The 23,942-nt window shown below is 49.1% G+C and overlaps 1 protein-coding gene across 3 annotated transcripts; it reads right to left on the bottom strand.

Moving 5' to 3' along the window:
• Positions 1–447: 447 nt before the first annotated feature.
• LOC105486866 (C-type lectin domain containing 17A) lies at positions 448–23,114 on the bottom strand. 3 transcript variants are annotated; one of them, XM_071085937.1, is made up of 13 exons: positions 22,980–23,113; positions 22,752–22,826; positions 17,277–17,354; positions 15,168–15,200; positions 15,035–15,085; positions 14,917–14,958; positions 14,404–14,445; positions 11,347–11,484; positions 11,199–11,261; positions 8,426–8,521; positions 8,059–8,210; positions 2,643–2,752; positions 448–1,629 (listed from the first exon to the last, which is right to left on the bottom strand). In XM_071085937.1, the coding sequence occupies exons 1-13, from the start codon at positions 23,020–23,022 to the stop codon at positions 1,497–1,499; spliced, it is 1,056 nt and encodes a 351-aa protein (XP_070942038.1). In that variant the 5' UTR covers positions 23,023–23,113; the 3' UTR covers positions 448–1,496. The 3 variants fall into 3 exon arrangements, with proteins under 3 accessions (XP_070942038.1, XP_070942039.1, XP_070942040.1); XM_071085938.1 differs by lacking the exon at positions 11,199–11,261 and having other exon boundaries at positions 22,980–23,114; XM_071085939.1 differs by lacking the exon at positions 17,277–17,354.
• Between the last annotated feature and the right edge of the window lie 828 nt (positions 23,115–23,942).

The following is a 23,942-nucleotide window of genomic DNA, read 5'->3' as shown; positions in this document are numbered from 1 at the left end:
AGATGTTACAACCCACAGACAGCTCAAGGGCACATGTTGGCGGATATGTCCAGCGTTGTCCTGTTTGGATATGACCAGGTTATGGCCTGCCTGGCCACACGATGTAGGGGTCTTGCTTTTCAGCTGGTATGCCTTTCTAGAAGTTCCATGGACCAGCCAGGTATGAAGGTGAATGCCAGTAGTCCCAGCTACTTGGGAGGCTGAGGCGGGAGGATCACTCGAGCCCAGGAGGCAGAGGATGCAGTGAGCTATGATTGTGCCACTGCATTCCAGCCTGGGTGGCAGAATGAGACCCTGTCTCCAAAAAAAAAAAAAAGGATAGAATTTCCATGGGCCAAGTCTTCTGGCAAAGGTCTGATTCTGCCACTTAGCTTGTGCAAACCTTACCCAAGACATTGAGAAAGCTGCTGGTCCAAAATACTTTTGATAGTTTCTGGGTTATTTGTGCTGTTTGAGACCAGGAAGGAAGCAGTGTCTGCAGAGGACAACATGGGGTAAGTATAGAAGCTCTCCTGCCTTCTCTGCTGATGTTCTGTAATTTTTAGGTTTGTAATTTGCAAAGATGGCGGGGACTACATGAGACCAGTCCATTTAATGTATTTCTGTGCAAGGCAGATCTAGAGGTCTAGTTCTAAGGGAAATTTTGCTGTCACCACTTTCAAAGCTTTCATTTAAAAAAAAAAAAAAAAAGGAAAAGATGGGGAAAGTAAAAATAAAAATAAAAATATCGGCCAGGTGTGGTGACACATGCCTGTAATCCCAGCACTCTGGGAGGCCAAGGCAGAAGGATTGCTTGATCCCAGGAGTTTGAGACCAGCCTGGGCAACAGAGTGAGACCTCATCTCTATAATAATAATAATAATTTTGAGCCAGGCACAGTGGCTCACACCTGTAATTCTAACAATTTGGGAGGCCCAAGTAGGAGGATCAATTGAGGCCAGGAGTTTGAGACTGGCCTGGGCAACATAGTGAGACTCCCTCTCTTTAAACACTACAAAAAATTGGCCACGCATGGTGGTGCACATGTATAGTCCCAGCTATTCAGGAGGCTGAGATGGGAGGATGGCCTGAGCCCAGAAGTTTGAGGCTGCAGAAAAAGGAGCCCAGTCCCAGCTCTTTGTGGTTCAGAGGCGCCAGGATATTTCATCCCAGGTTCAATACCAGCCCCAGGGTCTTCAGGGCTAGTATCACTTCCCAAGAGTCATGATCAGGAATTTAGTGAAGATCCGTTCAACCCCAGAACTGGGAGACCTCCCACCACCAAGCTCTGAGCGTCCTCCCAGCTCACCATCTACTAGGACAAGCCCAAGTCTTCACTCTAGAGGCAGCCTGACTTGCATCCCTGGGAATTTGCTGCATCCAGGGTGCCAATCCTGCGTGGGGCACATCTGTGTCCACTCATGAAGAGGCAAGGCCGTCCACGAAAGGGCAGGAGATTCTCATCTCAAAGAGTGAGGGACGCTCGAATATGGACCCCCCCAGCCTCGGTCTGGGCTTCAACAGGAACATTTCCGCTCGCAAATCCAATACGTAGTTTTGTAGCAAGACAGATCATTCCAGGTGCCATCTTTGTTCATGGCAGCACAGTCCTCATTGTGGATGTTATTGGGTTCCTCTGGCTCCCAGAAGCTGGATGGAGGAAAAAGGGGGCAGAGGGACGGGGATCTTTAGGGGTGGTGAAACTCTTCTGTATGATACCGTAACGATGAATACCCGGCACTACGTATTTGTCAAAACCCGTGTTAAGCAGCGCGCGGAGGTTTACACCTGTGATCAATTTCTGAATCTGGTCAGTTTCTGTCTTGTCTTCCAAAGACTATTTCTTTTACAACCTCCCAACCCAACCTTCCCAACCTTCTAAGAATTGTTTAGATCATGTAGGGTCTTGCTTAAAGCAGGGCCTGATTCAGGAACTCGAGCGTGTAGGATTTATTAAAGGATGTTCTTAGGAGAGAGGTGAGGGAAGCCAGACGGAATGGGGAAGGAATTGAGCAGGAGCGTGGACTCAGATGACTCTAGCCTCAGCCCGACCCCAGCGGAGACCACTGGGATGTGAACAGCACCAGGGTCATCCCAATTTGTCACAAGGGGTCCAGGCTTCTCTTAGGCTGTCACTGGTTGTGAGCTGACCCCAGTGGAGTTGGGTAACATCTTAGGTGAGCAGGCTGCCATTCAGCTGAGAACAGCTTTCCAGAAATGGCACTCCTGTGAACCTTTAGCAGCCAATGTTCCACCAGGTGCAGTGGTTCACACCTGTAATCCCAGCGCTTTGGGAGGCCGAGGCGGGTGGATCGCTTGAGGTTAGGAGATCGAGACCAGCCTGACCAATATGGTGAAACCCCATCTCTACTAAAACTACAAAAATTAGCTGAGTGTGGTGGCGGGCAGCTGTAATCCCAGCTACTCGGGAGTCTGAGGCAGAGAATTCCTTGAACCCGGGAGGTGGAGCTTGTAGTGAGCCGAGACCATGCCACTGCACTCCAGCCTGGGTGACAGAGCAAGACTCCCTCCATCTCAAAGAAAAGAAAAAGAAAAGAAACAGCTCCTGACTCCTTCAACCATGTACTCCATCACCTTCTCCCCTCCCCATGGTCAGGGCCCACAGAGGAAGCAGAGAGACCCCACGAAACCCGAGCACTTGCCTTAACGTCACAGGAGACCCATCCAGCCACCTCCAGTCCCCTTCTTGGCCCCTGTCATTCAGCCCCAGCCAGTGCACCCGTGGAGAGCCGTGAGCCTTGGCCACAAAATTCTGCAAATACAAACTCCATTCAGACAGCCATTCCTCTGCATGACCCTCAGGGTGAGGACCTGCCCTCTACCCTGTCCCACACATTTAGGGCTTGGGAACGTCACCTCCCACAACCCGTCCATATCCCCATGGTACGCAGAACAGGATCGATGTCTTCCTCCTACTGTAGTGTGTGTGGTGGGAATAATCGTGCTACTTTTTCTCATGCAACCTGTGAACTGCTCTGTGCCTCAGTTTCCTCACCTGTAAAATGGGTTAACAGTAGCTATCTCCTGGTGGTGGTGTGAGGATTTTTTTTTTTTTTTTTGAGACGGAGTCTTGCTGTCACCCAGGGTGGAGTGCAGTGGTGCGATCTCAGCTCACTGCAGCCTCTGCCTCCTGGGTTCAAGAGATTCTCCTGCCTCAGCCTCCCGAGTAGCTGAGATTATAGGTACCTGCCACCAGGCCCGGCTAATTGTTGTATTTTTTAGTAGAGATGGGGTTTCGCCATGTTGGCCAGGCTGATCTCAAACTCCTGCCCTCAGTTGATCCACCTGCCTCAGCCTCCCAAAGTGCTGGAATTATAAGCATGAGCCACCACACCTGGCCTAATTTTTTTTTTTTTTTTTTTGAGACAAAGTCTCACTCTGTCAACTAGACTGGAGTGCAGTGGTGCAATCATGGCTCACTGCATGTCCCAAAGGTCACTGTAAGTCTCCCAAAGAGCTAGATTACAGGCATGAGCCACTGTGCAGGGCCTCATACTGTGACATCTTAGTATTTAGCATTATAGCATTTAAGTGACATTTTTAGCAATAGTAACTGATGTTTTTTGGTTTCTCTTGCACTTTTGTGCCACTCCGTAGCCTTAATCTGCATCCAAACAGCACAGAAGTTCATTGTTCCAGGAAAAGAAAGAAGGAAGATGGAAAGTAGGTTTCCTGGTTTTGGTATTTCAAAAGCTCAGGCCTTTGACATGCTGCCTCATACCTGTAATCCCAGCACTTTAGCCAAGGAGGGAGGATCACTTGAGCCTAGGAGTTCGAGACTAGCCTGGGCAACATACTGAGACCCCCATCTCTACAAAAATTTGTAAAAAATTAGCCATACATGGTAGTGCGTGTCTACAGTCCCAGCTACTCAGGAGGCTGAGGTGGGAGGATCCCTTATGCCCAAGAGTTCAAGGCTGCAGTGAGCTATGAATGCACCACTGCACTCCAGCCTGGGCAGCAGAGCAAGACCCTGTCCCGAAAAAAATCAAAATCCCAGGCCTTTGGAAGAAAAGAAAAGACTTATGACAAAGATAAAAGATAGGGAAGAAAATATAGTTAGAAGCAACTCCTCTCCAGGCAAACTAATTTATGGCAAAAGAAATTAGACTGGTGGTTGCAAGTGGCGGCAGGGAAGGATTAACTAGAAAAAGGATATGAGCCGGGCGCGGTGGCTCAAGCCTGTAATCCCAGCACTTTGGGAGGCCGAGACGGGCGGATCACAAGGTCAGGAGATCGAGACCATCCTGGCTAACACGGTGAAACCCCGTCTCTACTAAAAAATACAAAAAGCTAGCCGGGCGAGGTGGCAGGCGCCTGTAGTCCCAGCTACTCGGGAGGCTGAGGCAGGAGAATGGCGTGAACCCGGGAGGCGGAGCTTGCAGTGAGCTGAGATCCGGCCACTGCACTCCAGCCCGGGTGACAGAGCGAGACTCCGTCTCAAAAAAAAAAAAAAGAAAAAAAAAAAAAGAAAAAGGATATGAAAAAACTTTCTAGGGTGGTGGAAAGATTATAAATATTGGTTAGTTTGACAGTTACACAGGCGTATGCATTTGTCAAAGTTCACTGAACATACACCAAAGACCTGCGCATTTTACTGTATGCAAATCACATTTAACTCACCCAACTTACCACCAAACCAAGATTTCTTAAAATGTGGGGAGGTGGCCAGGCACGGTGGCTCACGCCTGTAATCCCAGCACTTAGAGAGGCTGAGGCGGGTGGATCACCTGAGGTCAGGAGTTGGAGACCAGCCTGGCCAACATGGCAAAATCCCATCTCTACTAAAAATACAAAAATTAGCCAGGCCTGGTGGCATGCCTGTAATCCCTGCTACTCGGGAGGCTGAGACAGGAGAATTGCTTGAAACCGGAAGGCGGAGGTTGCAGTGAGCCGAGACCACGACAGTGCACTCCAGCCTGGGCAAGAAAACGCGAAATCCCATCTCAAAAAAAAAAAAAAAAAAAAAGTGGGGAGGTCAAAGTACTGGGATTACAGGCGTGAGCCACCACGCCTGGACCATTTTAGACTTTTTGACTGCCCTATGATATCAGTTAGCTAATGAGGTTAAGAAAAGTTATGATTTTATAGTTTATCTGGCTATTGGTGCTACACGGGTGTGAGTAACACTCATCCCAGCTTTCCACATCCTGGAATTATTTGCGCTTTAAGAATTTTTGACTATAATCTATTGCATGTGTTCTACTATAGGCAATGCCAATTGATGTTTGCTTTTATTTACTTGCAGTTTTGATTTCTTCTTTAACCCAAAGTTATCTAGTGACTTTAAAAAAAAAAAAAATTTTTTTGGCCGGGCGCGGTGGCTCAAGCCTGTAATCCCAGCACTTTGGGAGGCCGAGATGGGAGGATCACGAGGTCAGGAGATCGAGACCATCCTGGCTAACACGGTGAAACCCCGTCTCTACTAAAAAATACAAAAAACTAGCCGGGCGAGGTGGCGGGCGCCTGTAGTCCCAGCTACTCGGGAGGATGAGGCAGGAGAATGGCGTAAACCCGGGAGGCAGAGCTTGCAGTGAGCCGAGATCCGGCCACTGCACTCCAGCCTGGGCGACAGAGCGAGACTCCGTCTCAAAAAAAAAAAAAAAAAAAAATTTTTTTTTTTTTTGAGACAGGGTCTTGCTTTGTCTCCTAGACTGAAATGCAGTGGCATGATCCCAGCTCACTGCACCCTCTGCCTCCCGGGTTCAAGCGATTTTCCTGCCTCAGCCTCCTGAGTAGCTGGGATTACAGCCGCGCTCCACCATACCCAGCTCATTTTTGTATTTTTAGTAGACAGCAGGTTTCACCATGTTGGCCAGGCTGGTCTCGAACTCCTGACCTCAGGTGATCTGCCCACCTCGGCCTCTCAAACTGCTGGGATTACAGTGCAAGCCACTGCAGCTGGCTGACTTTAAACATTTTTAAGATGATTGAAATTTTTGTAAAAGAAAATATTTCTGTCGTTATAGCATTGTGGTCAAAGAATGTGGGCAATAAAATTTCTGCTTTGAGGGAAAAAAAAAAATGTGGGGAGGTAAGGTCACCATGGGAAGGAAATAATAAATGTGTAGACATGGAAGGCCCCTGAGAGAAGAATCTGGCATCTCATTTCCGGTGAGCATCAGGTGATGGTAAAAACCCCAGATGGGCTTGGAGACTAAAAAGCAGAAGGGGCCTGGGCACTATTTCCTGGGTAAAGCCCCAGGGAGGTGTCAGAAAATCAGAGAGTGGAAAGGGCTTCCTGTCCCATCAGATTAGACGGAGGCTTAGAAGGCCTCACAGTGTCTTAGACCCCAGAATGGGATAGGAGGAGCAGAAAGATCTCTTGTGCCCAAGAACAGCAGAAAAAGACCTCCAGGCCCAAAGGCTTTGCTGATGGAAGAGTGGGATGCCTCGGGGGCAGCCTAGGTGGTCCAAAGACTGAGCCCCAGAAAATCAGAAGACTGTTTAACATTTAGAGAGTCCTTGCTATTTCTAGGCACCAAAATCAGAACAGTTGAAGAAGAGGGAACTCATATGTCTTGGTCATCACAGGATCCCCAATATGTAGAATGCTCTCTAGCACATAGTAGGTGCTCAGGAAATGTTGGTTGACTTAATGAATTAAGAAGTGAGCTATGGACTAGGCATGGTGGCTCACACCTATAATCCCAACACTTTGGGAGGTCAATCAAGAGGGGCAGATCACTTGAGATCATTAACTAGACAGCGGCCTGGCCAACATGATGATACTCTAACTCTACTAAAAAAAAAAAAATACAAAACTTAGTTGGGAGTGGTGGCACGTGACTATAGTCCCAGTTACTTGGGAGGCTAAAGCAGGAGGATCACCTGAACCTGGGAGGTAGAGGCTGCAGTGAGCCAAGATCATGCCACTGCACTCCAACCTGGGCAACAGAACAAGACTCCATCTCAAAAAAAAAAGTGAGCTATGCTACTTTGCGCAAATTGTCTCACTGGATTCTTATCACGACTCATTGAAGCAAGTATTATCATTATGCCCATTTTGCAGATGAGAAAACTGAGGCACAGAAAGGTTAAATAACCTTCCCAGGATCATTCAGTCTATAGATGTCCCAGTAGATATCAGTTTGGAGTAAAGACAATAAAGACCCGATGTGTGCTTCCCTCCACCTTGACCCCATAAAAGCTGTCCCCATTTAGAAGTAAAATGGCGGACCCCAATTGACTGAGAGTAAATGTACACCAGTCTAGTAGAATGAAAACTCAAGAGAGAAACTAAAATGAGTAATTTAAAGGAAATTTAGTTGTATTTCTTGTGAAACTGAGTTAGGGAATATGATTTGTACCTGCCTCATTTACATTACCTAATTTAATTTCTTCAAAAGCCCTGTTTTGGCCGGGCACAGTGGCTCATGCCTGTAATCCCAGTACTTTGGGAGGCCGAGGCAGGTGGATCACCTGAGGTCAGGAGTTCAAGATCAACCTGGCCAACATGGAGAAACCCCATCTCTACTAATAATACAAAAGTTAGCCAGGCATGGTGGCACACACCTGCAATCCCAGCTACTCAGGAGGCTGACGCACGAGAATCACTTGAACCCAGGAGGCGGAGGTTGCAGTGAGCCAAGATTGTGCCACTGCACTCCAGCCTGGGTGACAGAGTGAGACTCCATCTCAAAAAAAAAAAAAAAAAAGAAAGAAAGAACCTCTTCTGACTGACATACTAATTTATAGGTTGTCCTGAGGATTGCACGTGTTAATGAATGTAAGATGTAAAGTATTTGGAATACAACCTGAAACACAGAAAGTGCTACCTAACAGATATTCATTATTGTATTTTCATGTTAGAGATAAAACTGAAACTTGAAACCTACAGAGGTGAAATCAACACAATCAGAATTCGAACTCAAAAAACAAAGCATGTCTTCTTAACCTCTGCATGATACTATCTTAGGGAGAGCTTGCAGTTAAAGTTTTAGTAACTGAAAAGTAATTCTAATTTCTTGCCATCCGGGGAAGGGAGGGATGTGTGCACCCTGGAAGAGAAGCGGGCTGTCCCTGAATGTTCTCAAAGGTTCAGTGGGAACAACTCACGTGCTCAGCAAAGCTATTGATGATGACCAAGTGAGAGTAATTCTCCTGGCAGAACGTCCGAGCTTCATCCCATGACTTGGTGATTGGGGAGAAGTAATAACACTTGCCCTCAAAGGGCAGCCAGCCTTCTGGACAGGTAACTTGGCGGCAGCCTGGGAACCAGAAAGAATGCTGTCAGGATGGCCCCAGAACCTGAGCCATGTACATAGTATGCCATGTACAGTTGTGCAGGCTGTACACTGCTCAACTCCAGCAGGGAGACACCATTCGCATAGATTGCACTGAGAATCACTTCACAATGGAGTGATATAATGTGCCAGCTCTGCCATGCCCCCCATCCCTGGGCAATTCCCCAAGTCTCACTCACCTAATAAGCCCCGAAGTTCCACCAAGGACTGGTTGGTGTCAGCTCTTACACGGTCAATGTCATGCTTCAGGCCAGCTAGCCCTGACATGCCAGTCACTATCAGAAGGGATAGGCCTGAGGGTTAGAGACTCAAAACCCATCCTACCCATCCACCACGTACTGCAGACACATCGGAGAGAGAAGCAAGGGTTGCTCTCCCCACTATGTCCACATTCCAGTGGGTCATGCTTGCGCCCAAAAACCACATGTACAGTGCTCAGAATCCGAGAATGGCTCAGAGGAGGGATCAATCCCGGGGACGTGGGGAAGAGAAGGGGTGGTGGGCACCCTGGAGGAAGTGGGTTTTAAAGGAAGAAAGTTATTCGATAACTGTGAGGTGAGGAAGAGGCATATTAGGCAGGGACTATCTTAAAAGCAAAGATGCAGGCTGCCCGCGGCAGCTCACACCTGTAATCTCAGCACTTCGGGAGGCCGAGGTGGGCAGATCATTTGAGGTCAAGAGTTCAAGACCAGCCTGGCCAACATGGTAAAACCCCGTCTCTACTAAAAATACAAAAATTAGCCGGGCATGGTGGTGCATGCCTGTAATCCCAGCTACTCAGGAGGCTGAGGCAGGAGAATCACTTGAACACCAAAGGCAGAGGTTGCAGTGAGCCGAGATCACAACACTGTGCTCCAGCCTGAGCGACAGAGCCAGACTTCATCTCAAAAAAAAAAAAGCAAAGATACAGAGGCAAGTATGTTGTGGTAACCTGGCAAAGCCTGTAAGAGTGAAGGGAAAACTCAGAAAAGCTTGAGATCAAAGTAGAATGAGCTCGGATGCCTGGATCCTTTTATTTTTTTTAGACAGAGTCCTGTTCTATCCCACAGGCTGGAGTGCAGTGATGCAATCGTGGTTCACTGCAGCCTCGACATCTTGGGCTCAAGTGATCCTCCCACCTCAGCCTCCTGAGTAGCTAGTACTACAGGTACACGACATCATGACTGGCTAATTTTTTTAACATTTTTTATAGAAACAGGGTCTTGCTAGGCCGGGTGCAGTGGCTCATACCCATAATCCCAGAACTTTGGGAGGCTGACGCAGATGGATCACCTGAGGCCAGGAGTTCGAGACCAGCCTAGCCAACAGGGTGAAACCCCATCTCTACTAAAAGTACAAAAGATTAGCCGGGAGTGGTGGCAAATGCCTATAATCTGAGCTACTCAGGAGGCTGAGGCAGGAGAATCACTTGAACCTGGGAGGGGGAGGTTGAAGTGAGCCGAGATCGCATCGCTGTACTCCATCCTGTGTAACAAGAGCAAAACTCTGTCAAAAGAAAGAAAGAAAGAGAGAAAGAAAGCAAGAGTGCAAGAAAGTAACAAGGAAGGAAGGAAGGAAAGAAGGAAGGGAGGGAGGGAGGGAGGAAGGGAGGAAGGGAGGAAGGAAGGAAGGAAGGAAGGAAGGAAGGAAGGAAGGAAGGAAGGAAGGAAGGATGGAAGGAAGGAAGGAAGGAAGGAAGGAAGGAAGGAAGGAAGGAAGGAAGGAAGGAAGGAAGGAAGGAAGGAAGGAAAGGAAGGAAAGAAAGGAAAGAAAGGAAAGAAAGGAAAGAAAGGAAAGAAAGGAAAGAAAGGAAGAAAGAAAGAAAGAAAGAAAGAAAGAAAGAAAGAAAGAAAGAAAGAAAGAAAGAAAGAAAGAAAGAAAGAAAAAGAAAGAAAGAAAGAAAGAAAAGTTAGCCATCCAAAGTGCTAGGATTACAGACATGAGCCACTGTGCCCAACCTAGTATGTGGATCCTTGAATGCCAGTCTAAAGGTTTCACCTTGGACTCTGGACAATGAGAAGCCATTGATGGGATTTGAGCTTGCTTGTTATGAAGCATAGGGTGAGGCAGTGTGGAATGGAGAAATATTCAGACTTCAGCAGTCATGATGAAAGCCATGCCAGGTCAGAAGATTCTTCTGGAATTAATGTGTGTATTATCACTACTCCCCCCACGAACTCTTCCCTTTTTCAATACTCGCTAGCTCAGTAGCTGGTCCTTCAGTTGGATAAAACGGAAACACAGGTTTTAGGCCAGGCACGGAACACTTCAGGAGGCTGAGGCAGGAGAAACACTTGAGGTCAGGAGTTTGAAACCAGCTTAGTCAACATAGTGAAACCTCTTCTTTAGAAAAAAAAAAAAATTAAAAATCAGCCGGGTGTGATGGCACGCGCCTGTGTCCCAGCTACTCAAGAGGCTGAGGCAGGAGGATCTCTTGAGTGCGATCATGGCTCATGATCAACCTCAAACTCCCTGATTCAAGAGATGCTCCCATTTCAGCCTCTTGAGCAGCTGGGATGACAAGCACACACCACACACCACCACACCCTGCTAATTTTTTTTAGAGATGGGGTCTTGCTGTATTGCCCAGGCTGGTCTTGAACTTCCAGCCTCAAGCAATCCTCCTGCCTCAGCCTCCAAAAGTGCTAGGATTACAGGCATGTGCCACTGCCCCTGGCCCAGTGTGTATTTTATACTTAGAGCACATCTCCATTTGGACTGGCCACATTTCAAGTGTTCAACAGCCACATGTGGTTTGTAGCCACCATATTGGATGGTGGAGGTCTAGACACATATACACATGCACACTTCACAGGGACAGGGACTGTGTCTGACATGTTTACCATTTTATCCCCCTGGTACCTAGCACAGTGCCCAGCAAAGATGGGGATGAGGTTGGATTTTGGAGTTGGATCTGAGGATTGGGTTAGGGCTCAATAGGAGTGGCATGAAGGAATGACTGAAAGTACTCACTATTTGCTCGCCACGTCATCTGCTGAAAGCTTAACATTCTCAGTTCTTCCATCAACTCCTGGTCTATGAAGACGAGTCCACATTGAGCCCAGGTCCTCCTGTGCTCCTTCCTCAATCTCTCCCCATGTCCCATCATGGCCCTACTCACATTTAATCAGGGTCACGGTGAGACCCACGCAGCCCAGGATCAGGGAAATCACCACCGGCAGACACAGGTACATCATCCACCTCTTCTGGCAGCAGCCAGGACCTTCAGATGTCTGATTGAGCCCGGGCGCTGGAGTTGCTGGGGAGTGGGCATGGGGACAAAGAAACTAATACGGGGGCTTCAGAGAGTGAGGAAGAGACTCTTAAGTCTTTCTCCAAGAGCAGGGGGCAGAATTCTGTAGTCATGACTGTTTCAGCAGACAAGGTCAGCAAGAGAGGGTTAGGGAGAGTAAACCCTGGGGGAGGCTCAGGATCTTTTTGATGCATTTACTGTGCGCTAAGCATCGTGTTGCATCCTTCTCTTTTTCCTTCTTGAAACAAGGTTTCACTCTGTCATCCAGGCTGGAGGGCAGTGGCGCAGTTATAGCTCACTGCAACCTCTAACCCCTGGGCCCAAGCAATCCTCCCACCTCAGCCTGTCAAGTAGCTGGGTCTATAGGTGTGTACCATAAGGCCCAGCTAATTTATTTTATTTTTTTGTAGAGATGGGGATCTCGCCATGTTGCCCAGGCTGGTCTTGAACTCCTGGCATCAAGAGGTCCTCCCTGTTTCAGCCTCCCAAAGTGCTGGGATTACAGGCGTAAGCCACTGTGCCCAACCTACATCCTTCTTATCTTATTGGAGTCTCATCCTTATGATGTAGGTTTTAAGTATCGTCTCCATTTTGCAAGTGAGTAAAGTGAGGTTTGGTGAGGTTAGGCATGACTTGGACACAGCTTTGTTCTTCATATCTACGATGCATCATCTTCGACTCTCCAGAAGCCCTTGCCCAAGTTGCTTCTGGGTCAGGGGCGCTTGTGGACCACGGCTTCTAGAGCAGAGAACATTTCCCATATCGCATGCAAGCAGACACCTGAGCTTCTGGAGATTTGGCCTAGACTCGGAAAGGAGCAGCTTCTTTTTTTTTGAACACGGTCATCACTGACACCATCACTACCTCCACCACCGCCACCATCGTCACTCCCAACAACACCATCACCACCTCCACTACCACCATCATCTCTACCAACACCACCATCAGCACCACCATCATCACTACCAACAACACCATCACTATCTCTACCATCACCACGATCATCACTACCAACATCGTCACTACCTCCACCATCACCACCATCATCACTATCAACAACATCACTACCTCCACCATCACCACCATCATCACTATCAACAACATCACTACCTCCACCATCACCACCATCACTACCATCACTACCAACAGCATGATCACTACCTCCGCCATCACCACCATCATCACTACCAACAGCACCATCACTATCTCCACCATCACCACCATCATCACTATCAACAACATCACTACCTCCACCATCACCACCATCATCACTACCTCTACCATCACCACCACCATCACCACCATCATCACTACTGACATCACTACCAACAACACCATCACTACCTCCACCATCACCACCATCATCACTACCAACAACACCATCACCACCTCCATTGTCACCACCATCATCATGACCAACATCATCACTACCTCTGCCATCACCACCATCATCACTACCAACATCATCACTATTTCCACCATCACCACCATCATCACTACCAACATCATCACTACCTCCACCATCACCACCATCATCACTACCAACATCATCACTACCTCCACCATCAACACCATCATCACTACTGACATCACTACCAACAACACCATCACTACCTCCACCATCACCACCATCATCACTACCAACAACACCATCACTACCTCCACCGTCACCACCATCATCACTACCAACAACACCATCACTACCTCCACCGTCACCACCATCATCACTACCAACAACACCATCACTACCTCCACCGTCACCACCATCATCACTACCAACAACACCATCACTACCTCCACCGTCACCACTATCATCACTACCAACAACACCATCACCACCTCCATCGTCACCACCATCATCATGACCAACATCATCACTACCTCTGCCATCACCACCATCATCACTACCAACATCATCACTATTTCCACCATCACCACCATCATCACTACCAACATCATCACTACCTCCACCATCACCACCATCATCACTACCAACATCATCACTACCTCCACCATCACCACCATCATCACTACCAACATCATCACTACCTCCACCATCACCACCATCAGTACCAACAACACCATCACTACCTCCACCCACCATCACCACCCTAACACTATCTCACTACCATTATCAATATTAACAACACCATCACCACCTCCACCATTACCACCATCATCACTACCAACAGCACTATCATTACCAACACAATCACTGCCTTCACCATCACCATCATCATCACCAACAACATTGTCATTGTCAACAATACCATCACTTACTTCTACCATCATCACCAACACCATCACCACCAACACCATCACTACCACCACTATCACCATCACCATCCCACTAACACCATCACTGCCTTCATCATCACCACCACCATCACCAACAACATCATCACTACCTCTACCCCCCATCACCACCATATCACTGTCTCCACCATCATTACGATCATCAATACCAACAACACCGTCACCATCTCCACCATCACCACCATCATTAGTATCTCTACCATCACCATGAGCACCCAACAATGCCATCACTACCTCTACCATCGTTACTACCACCAACCATCCTCTTCCTTTCCATCATCTCCTTCTTCATCCTTCCATCACAATCACCAACAGAACCATAAGTACCATCATCATTATCAAAAACAAAACAACCACATAACTCTGGTCCTCAGAAGGACAAAAAAGAAAACATGTTTGCAAACTCTGATGTCAAGGAATGGCTTTCTCACTTAGAGCAGTGCCCACTAGAGTAACTCAGAACAGTGCAGCAGGTCCTGAAGGAGCAACTTCTTAAAGGAGAAGTTCCTCTGACTCAGGGTCTCACTGTAGAGTCATAGGTCTCAATCAGATACACTAGCCACTGTCAGAGGGGAAATGTGAGGACACTTGCAGGGGATAATAACTTACCGGCCAGGGATGGCTGCAATGGAGAAGGCTCAAGATTCACAGCTGGGAGAAAGGGGGAGAGAGGTTTATTCAGAAGATGCCGAAAGACTCTGTCTTCCAAGATCAACAACCTCTGCTTTGTTCTCTGGTGAGAGTTTAGGGGGCTGGCTGGGGGCAGTGGCTCATGCCTGTAATTCCAGCAGTTTGGGAGGCCGTGGCGGGTGGATCACCTGAGGTCAGGAGTTCAAGACCAGCCTGGATAACATGGCAAAACCCTGTCTCTACTAAACATACAAAACTTAGTCAGGTGGTTCGTGTCTGTAGTCTCAGCTACTCGGGAGATTGAAGCAAGAGAATCACTTGAACCCAGGAGGCAGAGGTTGCAGTGGGCCAGGATCGCGCCACTGCACTCCAGTCTGGATGACAAAGCGAGACTCTGTCTCAAAATAAATAAATAAATAAAAATTGGGGAATTGAAAGGAAACATCCAGGTATCCCCTCTTAAGCATCTTAAAGGGTCTTCCCACTGCTCACCCAGTTGAGGAGGTGGACAGGTGACAGAGATGAGGTCCAGTCCTAGAAGAGATGAGAAAGTCATTTCAAGACGGGCTTCAGCCAGGTGAGCAGGAAAACGCCAGCCCTCAGCTCTCACCTGTCATGTTCCGGGGCTTGCAAGGAAGTGGGGGTTTCTCTGTTTCCTTTTCTGAGGAGGGAGGAATGGTTGCCGAGGCCCAGAGCAGGGCAAAGCCAGCTCTGGGTCTCCTACACTCCCAGCCCCAACTCACCTGCTCTTGGAGGTCTTGGTGGAGCACTTGAACCTGGAGAAGAGAAGCTCAGCGTGAGGGCTCGGCTGAGGATGGGAATGAGTCAAAAGGAAGTGATGGAAACAGGGTTAGGACTGCAGTGGAGGGTTGGAGATTGGGTTGGAGATGGGGTGGGACATGAGAATGGAATTGGGATTAGGGATGGAGATAGGATTAAGCTAGGATGACCAACCAACCTGGATTGCTTGGTGTCTCCATCTTTTTTTTTTTTTTTTTCAGACGGAGTCTTGCTCTGTCTCCCAGGCTGGAGTGCAGTGGCACAATCTCAGCTCACTGCAAGCTCCGCTTCCCAGGTTCATGCCATTCTCCTGCCTCAGCCTCCCAAGTAGTGGGACTACAGGCGCCCGCCTAATTTTTTGTACGTTTAGTAGAGATGGGGTTTCACCGTGTTAGCCAGGATCGTCTCTATCTGACCTCATGATCTGCCCGCTTTGGCCTCCCAAAGTGCTGGCATTATAAGCGTGAGCCACCGCGCCTGGCCATTTTTTTTTTTCCCTTGAGATAGAGTCTTGCTTGCTCTGTTGCCCAGACTGGAGTGCGGTGGCGTGATCTCATCTCACTGCAACCTCTGCTCCCTGGGTTCAAGCAGTTGTGCCTCAGCCCCCCAAGTAGCTGGGATTACAGGCATATGCTACCACAGCCAGCTAACTTTTATATTTTTAATAGAGACGGGGTTCCACCATGTTGGCCAGGCTGGTCTCAAACTCCTGACCTCAAGTGATCCACCCACCTCAGCCTCCCAAAGTGCTGGGATTACAGGCGTGAGCCACCGTGCCCAGCCATATATATATATATATTTTTTTAAAGACAGTGCCTTGCTCTGTCACCCAGACCAGAGTGCAGTGGTGCCATCATAGCTCACTGCACCCTTGAACTCCTGGGCTCTAGCAGTCCTATCACCTCGGCCTCCTGAGAAGCTGGGACAACAGGCACACATCCCACAACTGGCTAATTTGAAAAAAAAAAATGTTTTCATATAGCTGGGGGTTTCACTGTTACCTGGGATGGTCTCTTTTCTGGGGCTACATTGATCCTCCCACCTTGGCTTCCCAAAGTGCTAGAATTACAAGCATGAGCCACTCCTCCTGGCCCAAACCTCCACTTTTCTCTTTCTTTTTCCTTTGGTAGAGATGGGCGTCTTGCTATCTATTGCCCAGGCTGGTCTGGAACTCCTGGCCTCCAGTGAACTCATAGCCAAGTGATCCTCCCACCTTGGCCTCCCAAAGCAGTGGGATTACAGGCACATACCACTGCAACCAGCCCAAACCTCCACTTTTACATCTGATCAGACTCTTGCTGAACCCTGGGCTATGCCTTGGGTTTATTGAGATCCAAGACTAATAAAGCCCTGGGCTTTGAGTGGTAATGAGAGGAGATTGAGGATCCCACAGTCCACTCCCAGTTTCTCAAGCACCAGCTTTTATGACTCAGGGACTTCTTTCCTGTGCTTCTCTACTTCAGAAATGTCTACTCGGCAGGGCTCAGTGGCTCATGCCTGTAATCCCAGCACTTTGGGATGCCGAGATGGGCGGATCACCTGAGGTCAGGAGTTCGAGGCCAGCCTGACCAATATGGTGAAACCCCGTCTCTACTAAAAATACAAAAATTAGGCGTGCATGGTGGCGGGGCACCTGTAATCCCAGCTAATCGGGAGACTGAGGCAGAAGAATCGCTTGAACCCAGGAGGCAAGGTTTCAGTGAGCGGATATTGTGCCACTGAACTCCAGCCTGGGCGACAGAGTGAAACTCCATCTCAAAAAAAAAAAAGAAATGTCCACTCATCCCTCAAGTCCCACCCCAAAGTCCCTTCCTCTAGTTGAGTCCTCAATCCCCCAAGGATTTTGCCAGTCTCCTGACCCCTCCTTTCTCAGCAATGCTCAACAAGGCTGTGTCCAAAACTGCCTCCCCCATCAGACTAGTAGATCCTCCTGGCAGGGTGTGGGTTCCACGGTGTCCGGCATGGGCTGGGTAAAGAGGAGACTGACTGTGTGTCTACAATGCCCAGCCAATGCCCCCTGAAGACCCTGTTCCCTGTATTCCCCCACGTGACACTCCAAAAAGTCGTCTTACCTGGCTTGGGAGGAAGATCCTTGTAGGGAGGCGTTGAGTTCTCATAGTCATCATCCTCCTCCTCCTCCTCCATGGCTCCTTCCAGGGGAACAGCAAGTTAGAGCCCAGTCATTCCCTCCTCCCTTCATCCCTCAAGCCCTGGTCTCTGCCTCAGCTGCCCCATGATGGGAATTCTGTACCCTGGGTCCTGACCACACCTGAGACCCAGCCCCAGCCCGGCCAGGGCCTTACCTGGTGGGTCCAGACACCCAGCGATAGTATGCAGGTTGTACATGGCTACAGCTAACACTAAGAACATGACAAGTGGCAGCCAGGTCTTGTCCCTCCTATTCAGGTGTCTAAGGCATCTGTCTGTTTCCCTCTCCTTTCAAAGTCAAGTACACGCAAATCCGTCTTGGGAGAAGCCCCCAGACCTCACACACACACACACACACACACACACACACACACACACACACATACACACACACACCTGTCTCCAGAGTTTGGATTCACACACAGAAGAAACAATGGGCCAGGTGTGGTGGCTCACATCTGTAATCCCAGCACTTTGGGAGGCTGAGGCGGGCAGGTCGCCTGAGGTTGGGAGTTCAAGATAAGCCTGGGCAACCAACGTGGCGAAACCGCGTCTCTACCAAAAATACAAAAACTAGCCTGGCGTGGTGGTGCACGCCTGTAATCCCAGCTACTTGTGAGGCTGAGGCAGGTGAATCACTTGAACCCAGGAGGCAGAGGTTGCAGTGAGCTAAGATTGCACCACTGCACTCCAGCCTGAGTGACAGAGTGAGATTCTGTCTCAAAAAAAAGAGAGAGGAAGAAGAAACAATGACAATAACCCCCCTTGCAGTGAGCCGAGATAGTGCCACTGCACTCCAGCCTGGGCGACAGAGTGAGATTCTATTGAAGAAGAAGAAGAAGGAGAAGGAGATGGAGAAGGAGAAAAGAAGCAAAAGGAGGAGGAGGAAGAGGAGGAGGAAGAGGAAGAGAAGAAGGAGAAGGAGAGAAGAAGGAAAAGGAGGAGGAGGAGGAGGAAGAGGAAGAGGAGGAGGAGGGGGAGAAGAAGGAGAAGGAGAGAAGAAGGAAAAGGAGGAGGAGGAGAAGGAGGAAGAAGAGGAGGGGGAAGAGGAAGGGGAGGAGGAGGAGAAGGAGAAGAAGGAGGAGAAGGAGGAAGAGGAGGAGGAGAAGGAGGAAGAGGAGGAGGAGGAGAAGGAGGAAGAAGAGGAGGGGGAAGAGGAAGAGGAGGAGAAGGAGAAGGAGAGAAGAAGGAGAAGGAGGAGGAGGAGAAGGAGGAAGAAGAGGAGGGGAAGAGGAAGAGGAGGAGGAGGAGAAGGAGAGAAGAAGAAGGAAAAGGAGGAGGAGAAGGAGGAAGAGGAGGAGGAAGAGGAAGAGGAGGAGGGGGAGAAGGAGGAAGAAGAGGAGGGGGAAGAGGAAGAGGAGGAGGAAGAGAAGAAGGAAAAGGAGGAGGAGAAGGAGGAAGAGGAGGAGGAAGAGGAAGAGGAGGAGGGGGAGAAGGAGGAAGAAGAGGAGGGGGAAGAGGAAGAGGAGGAGGAAGAGAAGAAGGAAAAGGAGGAGGAGAAGGAGGAAGAAGAGGAGGGGAAGAGGAAGAGGAGGAGGAGGAGGAGAAGGAGAGAAGAAGAAGGAAAAGGAGGAGGAGAAGGAGGAGGAGGAGGAGGAGGAGAAGGAGAAGGAGGAGAAGGAGCAATGACAACAGCCACCCGCCTCCCCCCTCCCCACTGCCAGTTGAGCTCCCCTACAGAGCACCAAGCCCTGTGTGGAAGAGATGGATAAGCTTCTTCCTTCAATCTAGACCAGAGATGCAATAAACTAGTAAAGAAACATAGAAATCAGCTGGGCCCAGTGGCTCATGCCCATAATCCCAGCACTTTGGGAGGCAAGGCAGGAGGATTGCTTGAGGCCAGGAGTTCAAGACCAGCTTGAGCAACATAGGAAGACCCTATCTCTGTTAAAAAAAAAAAAAAAAAAAAAGTAGAAAAAACCATCCAGGCATGGTGGTGCACACCTGTAGTCCCAGCTATCAGGAGGCTGAGGTGGGAGGATTGCTTGAGCTCAGGAGGTTTACGCAGCAGTGAGCCATGGTTGTACTACTACACTCCAGCCTGGGCAACAGAGGGAGATCCCACTCTTAAAAAAAAAAAAAAAGAAAGAAAAAAGAAAAGAGGCTGGGCGCAGTAGCTCACGCCTGTAATCTCAGCACTTTGGGAGGCCGAGGCAGGCAGATCACCTGAGGTCAGGAGTTCGAGACCAGCCTGACCAACATGGAGAAACCTCATCTTTTCTAAAAATACAAAATTATCAGGGCACGGTAGCGCATGCCTATAATCCCCGCTGCCAGGGAGACTGAGTCAGAAGAATCACTTGAACCTGGGAGGCGGAGGTTACGATGAGCCGAGATTGCACCATTGCGCTCCGGCCTGGGCGGCAAGAGTGAAACTCCGTCTCAAAAATAATAATAATTGTAAAGAAATTAAGAAACATTAAAATATGTTTTTATATAGACTAAGTATTATTGCTCTAAACCTAATAAAACGGAGCAATGGGATAGGATAAAAGCTAACATAGAGAGGTAGTCAGGAAGTACCTCCTAGAAGTGGTAACATTTGTAACAAGATGTTAAGGGGATAGATGCTAAGTATTCCCCCACATTCCAGGGTGAAGTGCCAGCAGGGCACTGGGTCAGTTATCTATGGCTGCATAAACAATTACCCCAAAACGTAGTGACTTTAAACAACCATAAGCATTTATTATCTCACAGTTTCTGTGGTTCAGGAATCTGAGAGCAGCTTAGCTGGGTAGTTCTAGCTTGAGCTCTCTTGTGTGATTGTAGTCAAGATGTTGCCTGGGACTGCAAGTCATCTATCTGCAGGCTTGACTGGGGCTAGAAGATCTGCTTCTAAGATGATGCACTCACATGGCTGTTGGTGGGAGGCCTCAGTTCCTTGCCATGTGAGCCTCTCCAAAGGGATGACTGGGCATCTTCAGAACATGGCAGAGGCAAAGATAGAAGCCACCATGCTTCTATGATCTAGCCTCACGACTCGTAAAGGATGGTCTCCGCTATACAGTATTCTGTTTATCACACGGACCAGCTCTGAGTCATTGTGGGAAGAGACTACACAAGGGCATGAATACGAGAATGTAAGGGTCATGGGGAACCCATCTTGACTATCACACTCATCTCTGCAGAACTTACAGCACCTGAGAGTCATATGAGCCATATATGCAGACCCTGAGCTTCACATGAGGCTTTACAGAGAGTGACTCATGCCTGTAACCCCAGCTACTCGGGAGGTTGTAGTAGGAGGATTGCTTGGACCCAAGAGCTCAAGGCTGCAGTGAGCTATGATTGCACCACTGCAGGGCAGCCTGGGTGACAAGCAAGACCCTGTCTCAAAAAAAATTTTTTTTTAATTCTCTGGTTTCCTCTCATAAAAACTAATGCGCTGACAATTGACAGTTCTCTGTGTGTCTCTTTGAGGGTTTGATTGAAAGGAGAAGGGATGGAAGGGGATGGAGGGGATTTCAAAACACAAAAACACAGTTGAGTTTGAGGACGGGGATGAAGATGAGGTGGGGTTTGGGTTAGAATTGGAGTTGGGATGGGGTGGGATGGGATGGAAAATGGGTTGGGGACAGGGGTGGATGTGGGTAAGGTCATGATGTGGTTAGAATGATGAACAGAATCCTTGCCAGGTTTGGGAATGGGGAAGGAGTCGAGGCTGGGCTGCAGTAGAGAGGGTGATGAAGATGGATTGGAGAGTGGATGTGAGGTTGCATGTGGAGGTGAGAACAGGACTGTGCTTTTGGAGGAGACATGGCCCTGAAGAAGGGAATGGGATTGGTTGGTCATATATGTAGACCCAGGGCTTGAGGGTCACATTAGGACCATAAATTGGAGATGAGGCAGTGAAACAACACAGCCCAGTTCACCTCCTACCTCATGCAAGTCCCATCATATTTCTGGACCTCCCAGGTGGCCCCACTCTGGACCCAGAGATGAGGGATATACAGCCTTAGCCCTCACAGAATGGCCCCTGTCTAAGGTCACCTGGACCAGACCATCAGCGTATCTCAGGGATTTTGGGTTTTGGGCCCCTGGGATCCCTCATGGCCTCAGGGTCCCTGGTGGCAGTAAACCCAGGAAAACATCAACAACCTCCAGTTTCATTTTCTTTTCTTTTTTTAGAAGTGGCGTCTTGCTATGCTGCCCAAGCTGGAGTGCAGCGGCTACTCACAGGAGCAGTTGCACTACTGATCAGCTCAGGAGTGTCCAGCTGCTCCATTTCCAACCTGGAAACCCCTCCTCAGTCACCTTAGGCAACCTGGTGGTCCCTTCCTCCCAAAACGTCACCATATTGATGCCAAACTTAGTGCAGATGCCCGATCACATAGTTCACAATAGCCCAGAACTCCTGGGCTCAAGCCATCCTCCTGACTCAGCCTCCCAAGTAGCTGAGACTACAGATGTGTGCCACCACACACGGCCCAAACCTCTACTTTTTTTTTTTTTTTTTTTTTTTGGCAGAGACAGGGTCTTTCTATGTTGCCCCAGCCGGTCTCAAACTCCTGTCCTCAAATGATCTTCCTGCCTTGGCCTCCCAAAGTATCGAGACTACAGACGCACACCACTGCGGCTGGCCCAAACCTCCACTTTTACAACCACTTAGACTCTTGTTGAACCCTGTGCCATGCCTTGGGTTTGAGATCCAAGTCTAAATAAAATCTGGGCTTTGGGTGGAAAGGTGAGGAGATTGGGAGCCCACAGTCCACTCCCAGTTTCTCAAGCACCAGTTTTTGTGACTCAGGGACTTTGCCCCCAACATTTCTCTCCTGGACTTCTCTTCTTAAGAAATGTCTAGGCCGGGCGCGGTGGCTCAAGCCTGTAATCCCAGCACTTTGAGAGGCCGAGACGGGCGGATCACGAGGTCAGGAGATCGAGACCATCCTGGCTAACACGGTGAAACCCCGTCTCTACTAAAAAATACAAAAAACTAGCCGGGCGAGGTGGCGGGCGCCTGTAGTCCCAGCTACTCGGGAGGCTGAGCCAGGAGAATGGCGTGAACCCGGGGGTGGAGCTTGCAGTGAGCTGAGATCTGGCCACTGCACTCCAGCCTGGGCAACAGAGCGAGACTCCGTCTCAAAAAAAAAAAAAAAAAAGAAATGTCTACTCATCCCTCAAGTCCCACCCCAAAATCCTTTCCTCTAATTGAGCCCTCCATCCCTCAAGGATTTGGCCAGTCTCCTGACCCTTCCTCTCTCAGCCCTGCTCACCAAGACTGTGCCCAAACCTGCCTCCGCCATCAGACTGACAGGTCCTCCTGGGCAGGGTGTGGGTTCCACGGTGCCCGGCATGGGCTGGGTACAGAGGAGACTGTATATCTACAAAGCCCAGCCAATGCCCCCTGGAGACCCTTTTCTCTGCATTCCCCCAGGTCATGCTCCAAAAAGTCCTCTTACCTGGCTTGGGAGGAAGGTCCTTGTAGGGAGGCGCTGAGTTCTCATAGTCATCATCCTCCTCCTCCTCCATGGTCCCTTCCAGGGGAAAAGCCAGTCAGCACCCAGCCATTCCCTCCTCCCTTCATCCCTCAAGCCCTGGTCTCTGCCTCAGCTGCCCCATGGTGGGGATTCTGTACCCTGGGTCCTGATCACACCTGGGCCCCAGCCCCAGCCTGGCCGGGGCCTTACCTGGTGGGTCCGGGTACCCAGTGACGGCATACAGATTATGCATGTCTAACACAAGGAACCTGACAAGTGGCAGCCAGGGCTTGGCAACCTCTGTCCCCTGTCTCTCCTACTCAGGCATCTGGGGGCTCTCTCAGTTCCCTTTTCCTTTCAAAGTCAAATACATGCAAATTCATCTTGACGAGAAGCCCTCAGACATCACACGTGCTCACCCAAACACATACACACACACAGAGCCTTTCTCCCCACTTTGGATTCATGCACATAAGGAACAATGACAACTGGCCTGGCGTGGTGGCTCATGCCTGGAATCCCAGCACCTTTGGAGACTGAGGTGGGTGGATCACTTAAGGCCAGGAGTTTGACACCAGCTTGGCCAAGATGGTGAAACCCTATCTCTACTAAAAATACAAAAATTAGCCAGGCATGGTGGCAGGTGCCTGTAATCCCAGCTACTCAGGAGGCTGAGGCAGGAGAATCGCTTGAACCCGGGAGGTAGAGGTTACAGTGAGCCGAGATCACATCATTGCACTCCAGCCTGGGCAACAAGAATGAAACTCCATTTCAAAAAAATAAAATAATCCATATAAACTAATCCATTTCTGGCTGGGTGAGGTGGCTCACGCCTGTAATCCCAACACTTTAGGAGGCTGAAACGGTGGATCACTTGAGTCAGGCATTCGAAACCAGCCTGGCCAACCTGGTGAAACCCCATCGCTACTAAAAATACAAAAAAAAAAAGAATAGCTGGGCGTGATGGTGGGCAACTGTAATCCCAGCCGGCACCTGTAATCCCAGCTACTCGGGTGGCTGAGGCAGGAGAATTGCTTGAACCCGGGAGGCGGAGGCTACAGTGAGGCAAGATCTTGCCACTGCATTCTAGCCTGGGCCAAAGAGCAAGACTCTATCTCAAAATAATAATAATAATAATAATAATAATCCATTTCCGTTGTTGTGAGTCACTCA

Source organism: Macaca nemestrina, chromosome 20, assembly GCF_043159975.1.
Source record: "Macaca nemestrina isolate mMacNem1 chromosome 20, mMacNem.hap1, whole genome shotgun sequence".
NCBI classification, from domain to species: domain Eukaryota; kingdom Metazoa; phylum Chordata; class Mammalia; order Primates; family Cercopithecidae; genus Macaca; species Macaca nemestrina.
Note: the sequence above shows the minus strand (reverse complement) of the source record. Positions and strands in the feature narration are given on the sequence as shown.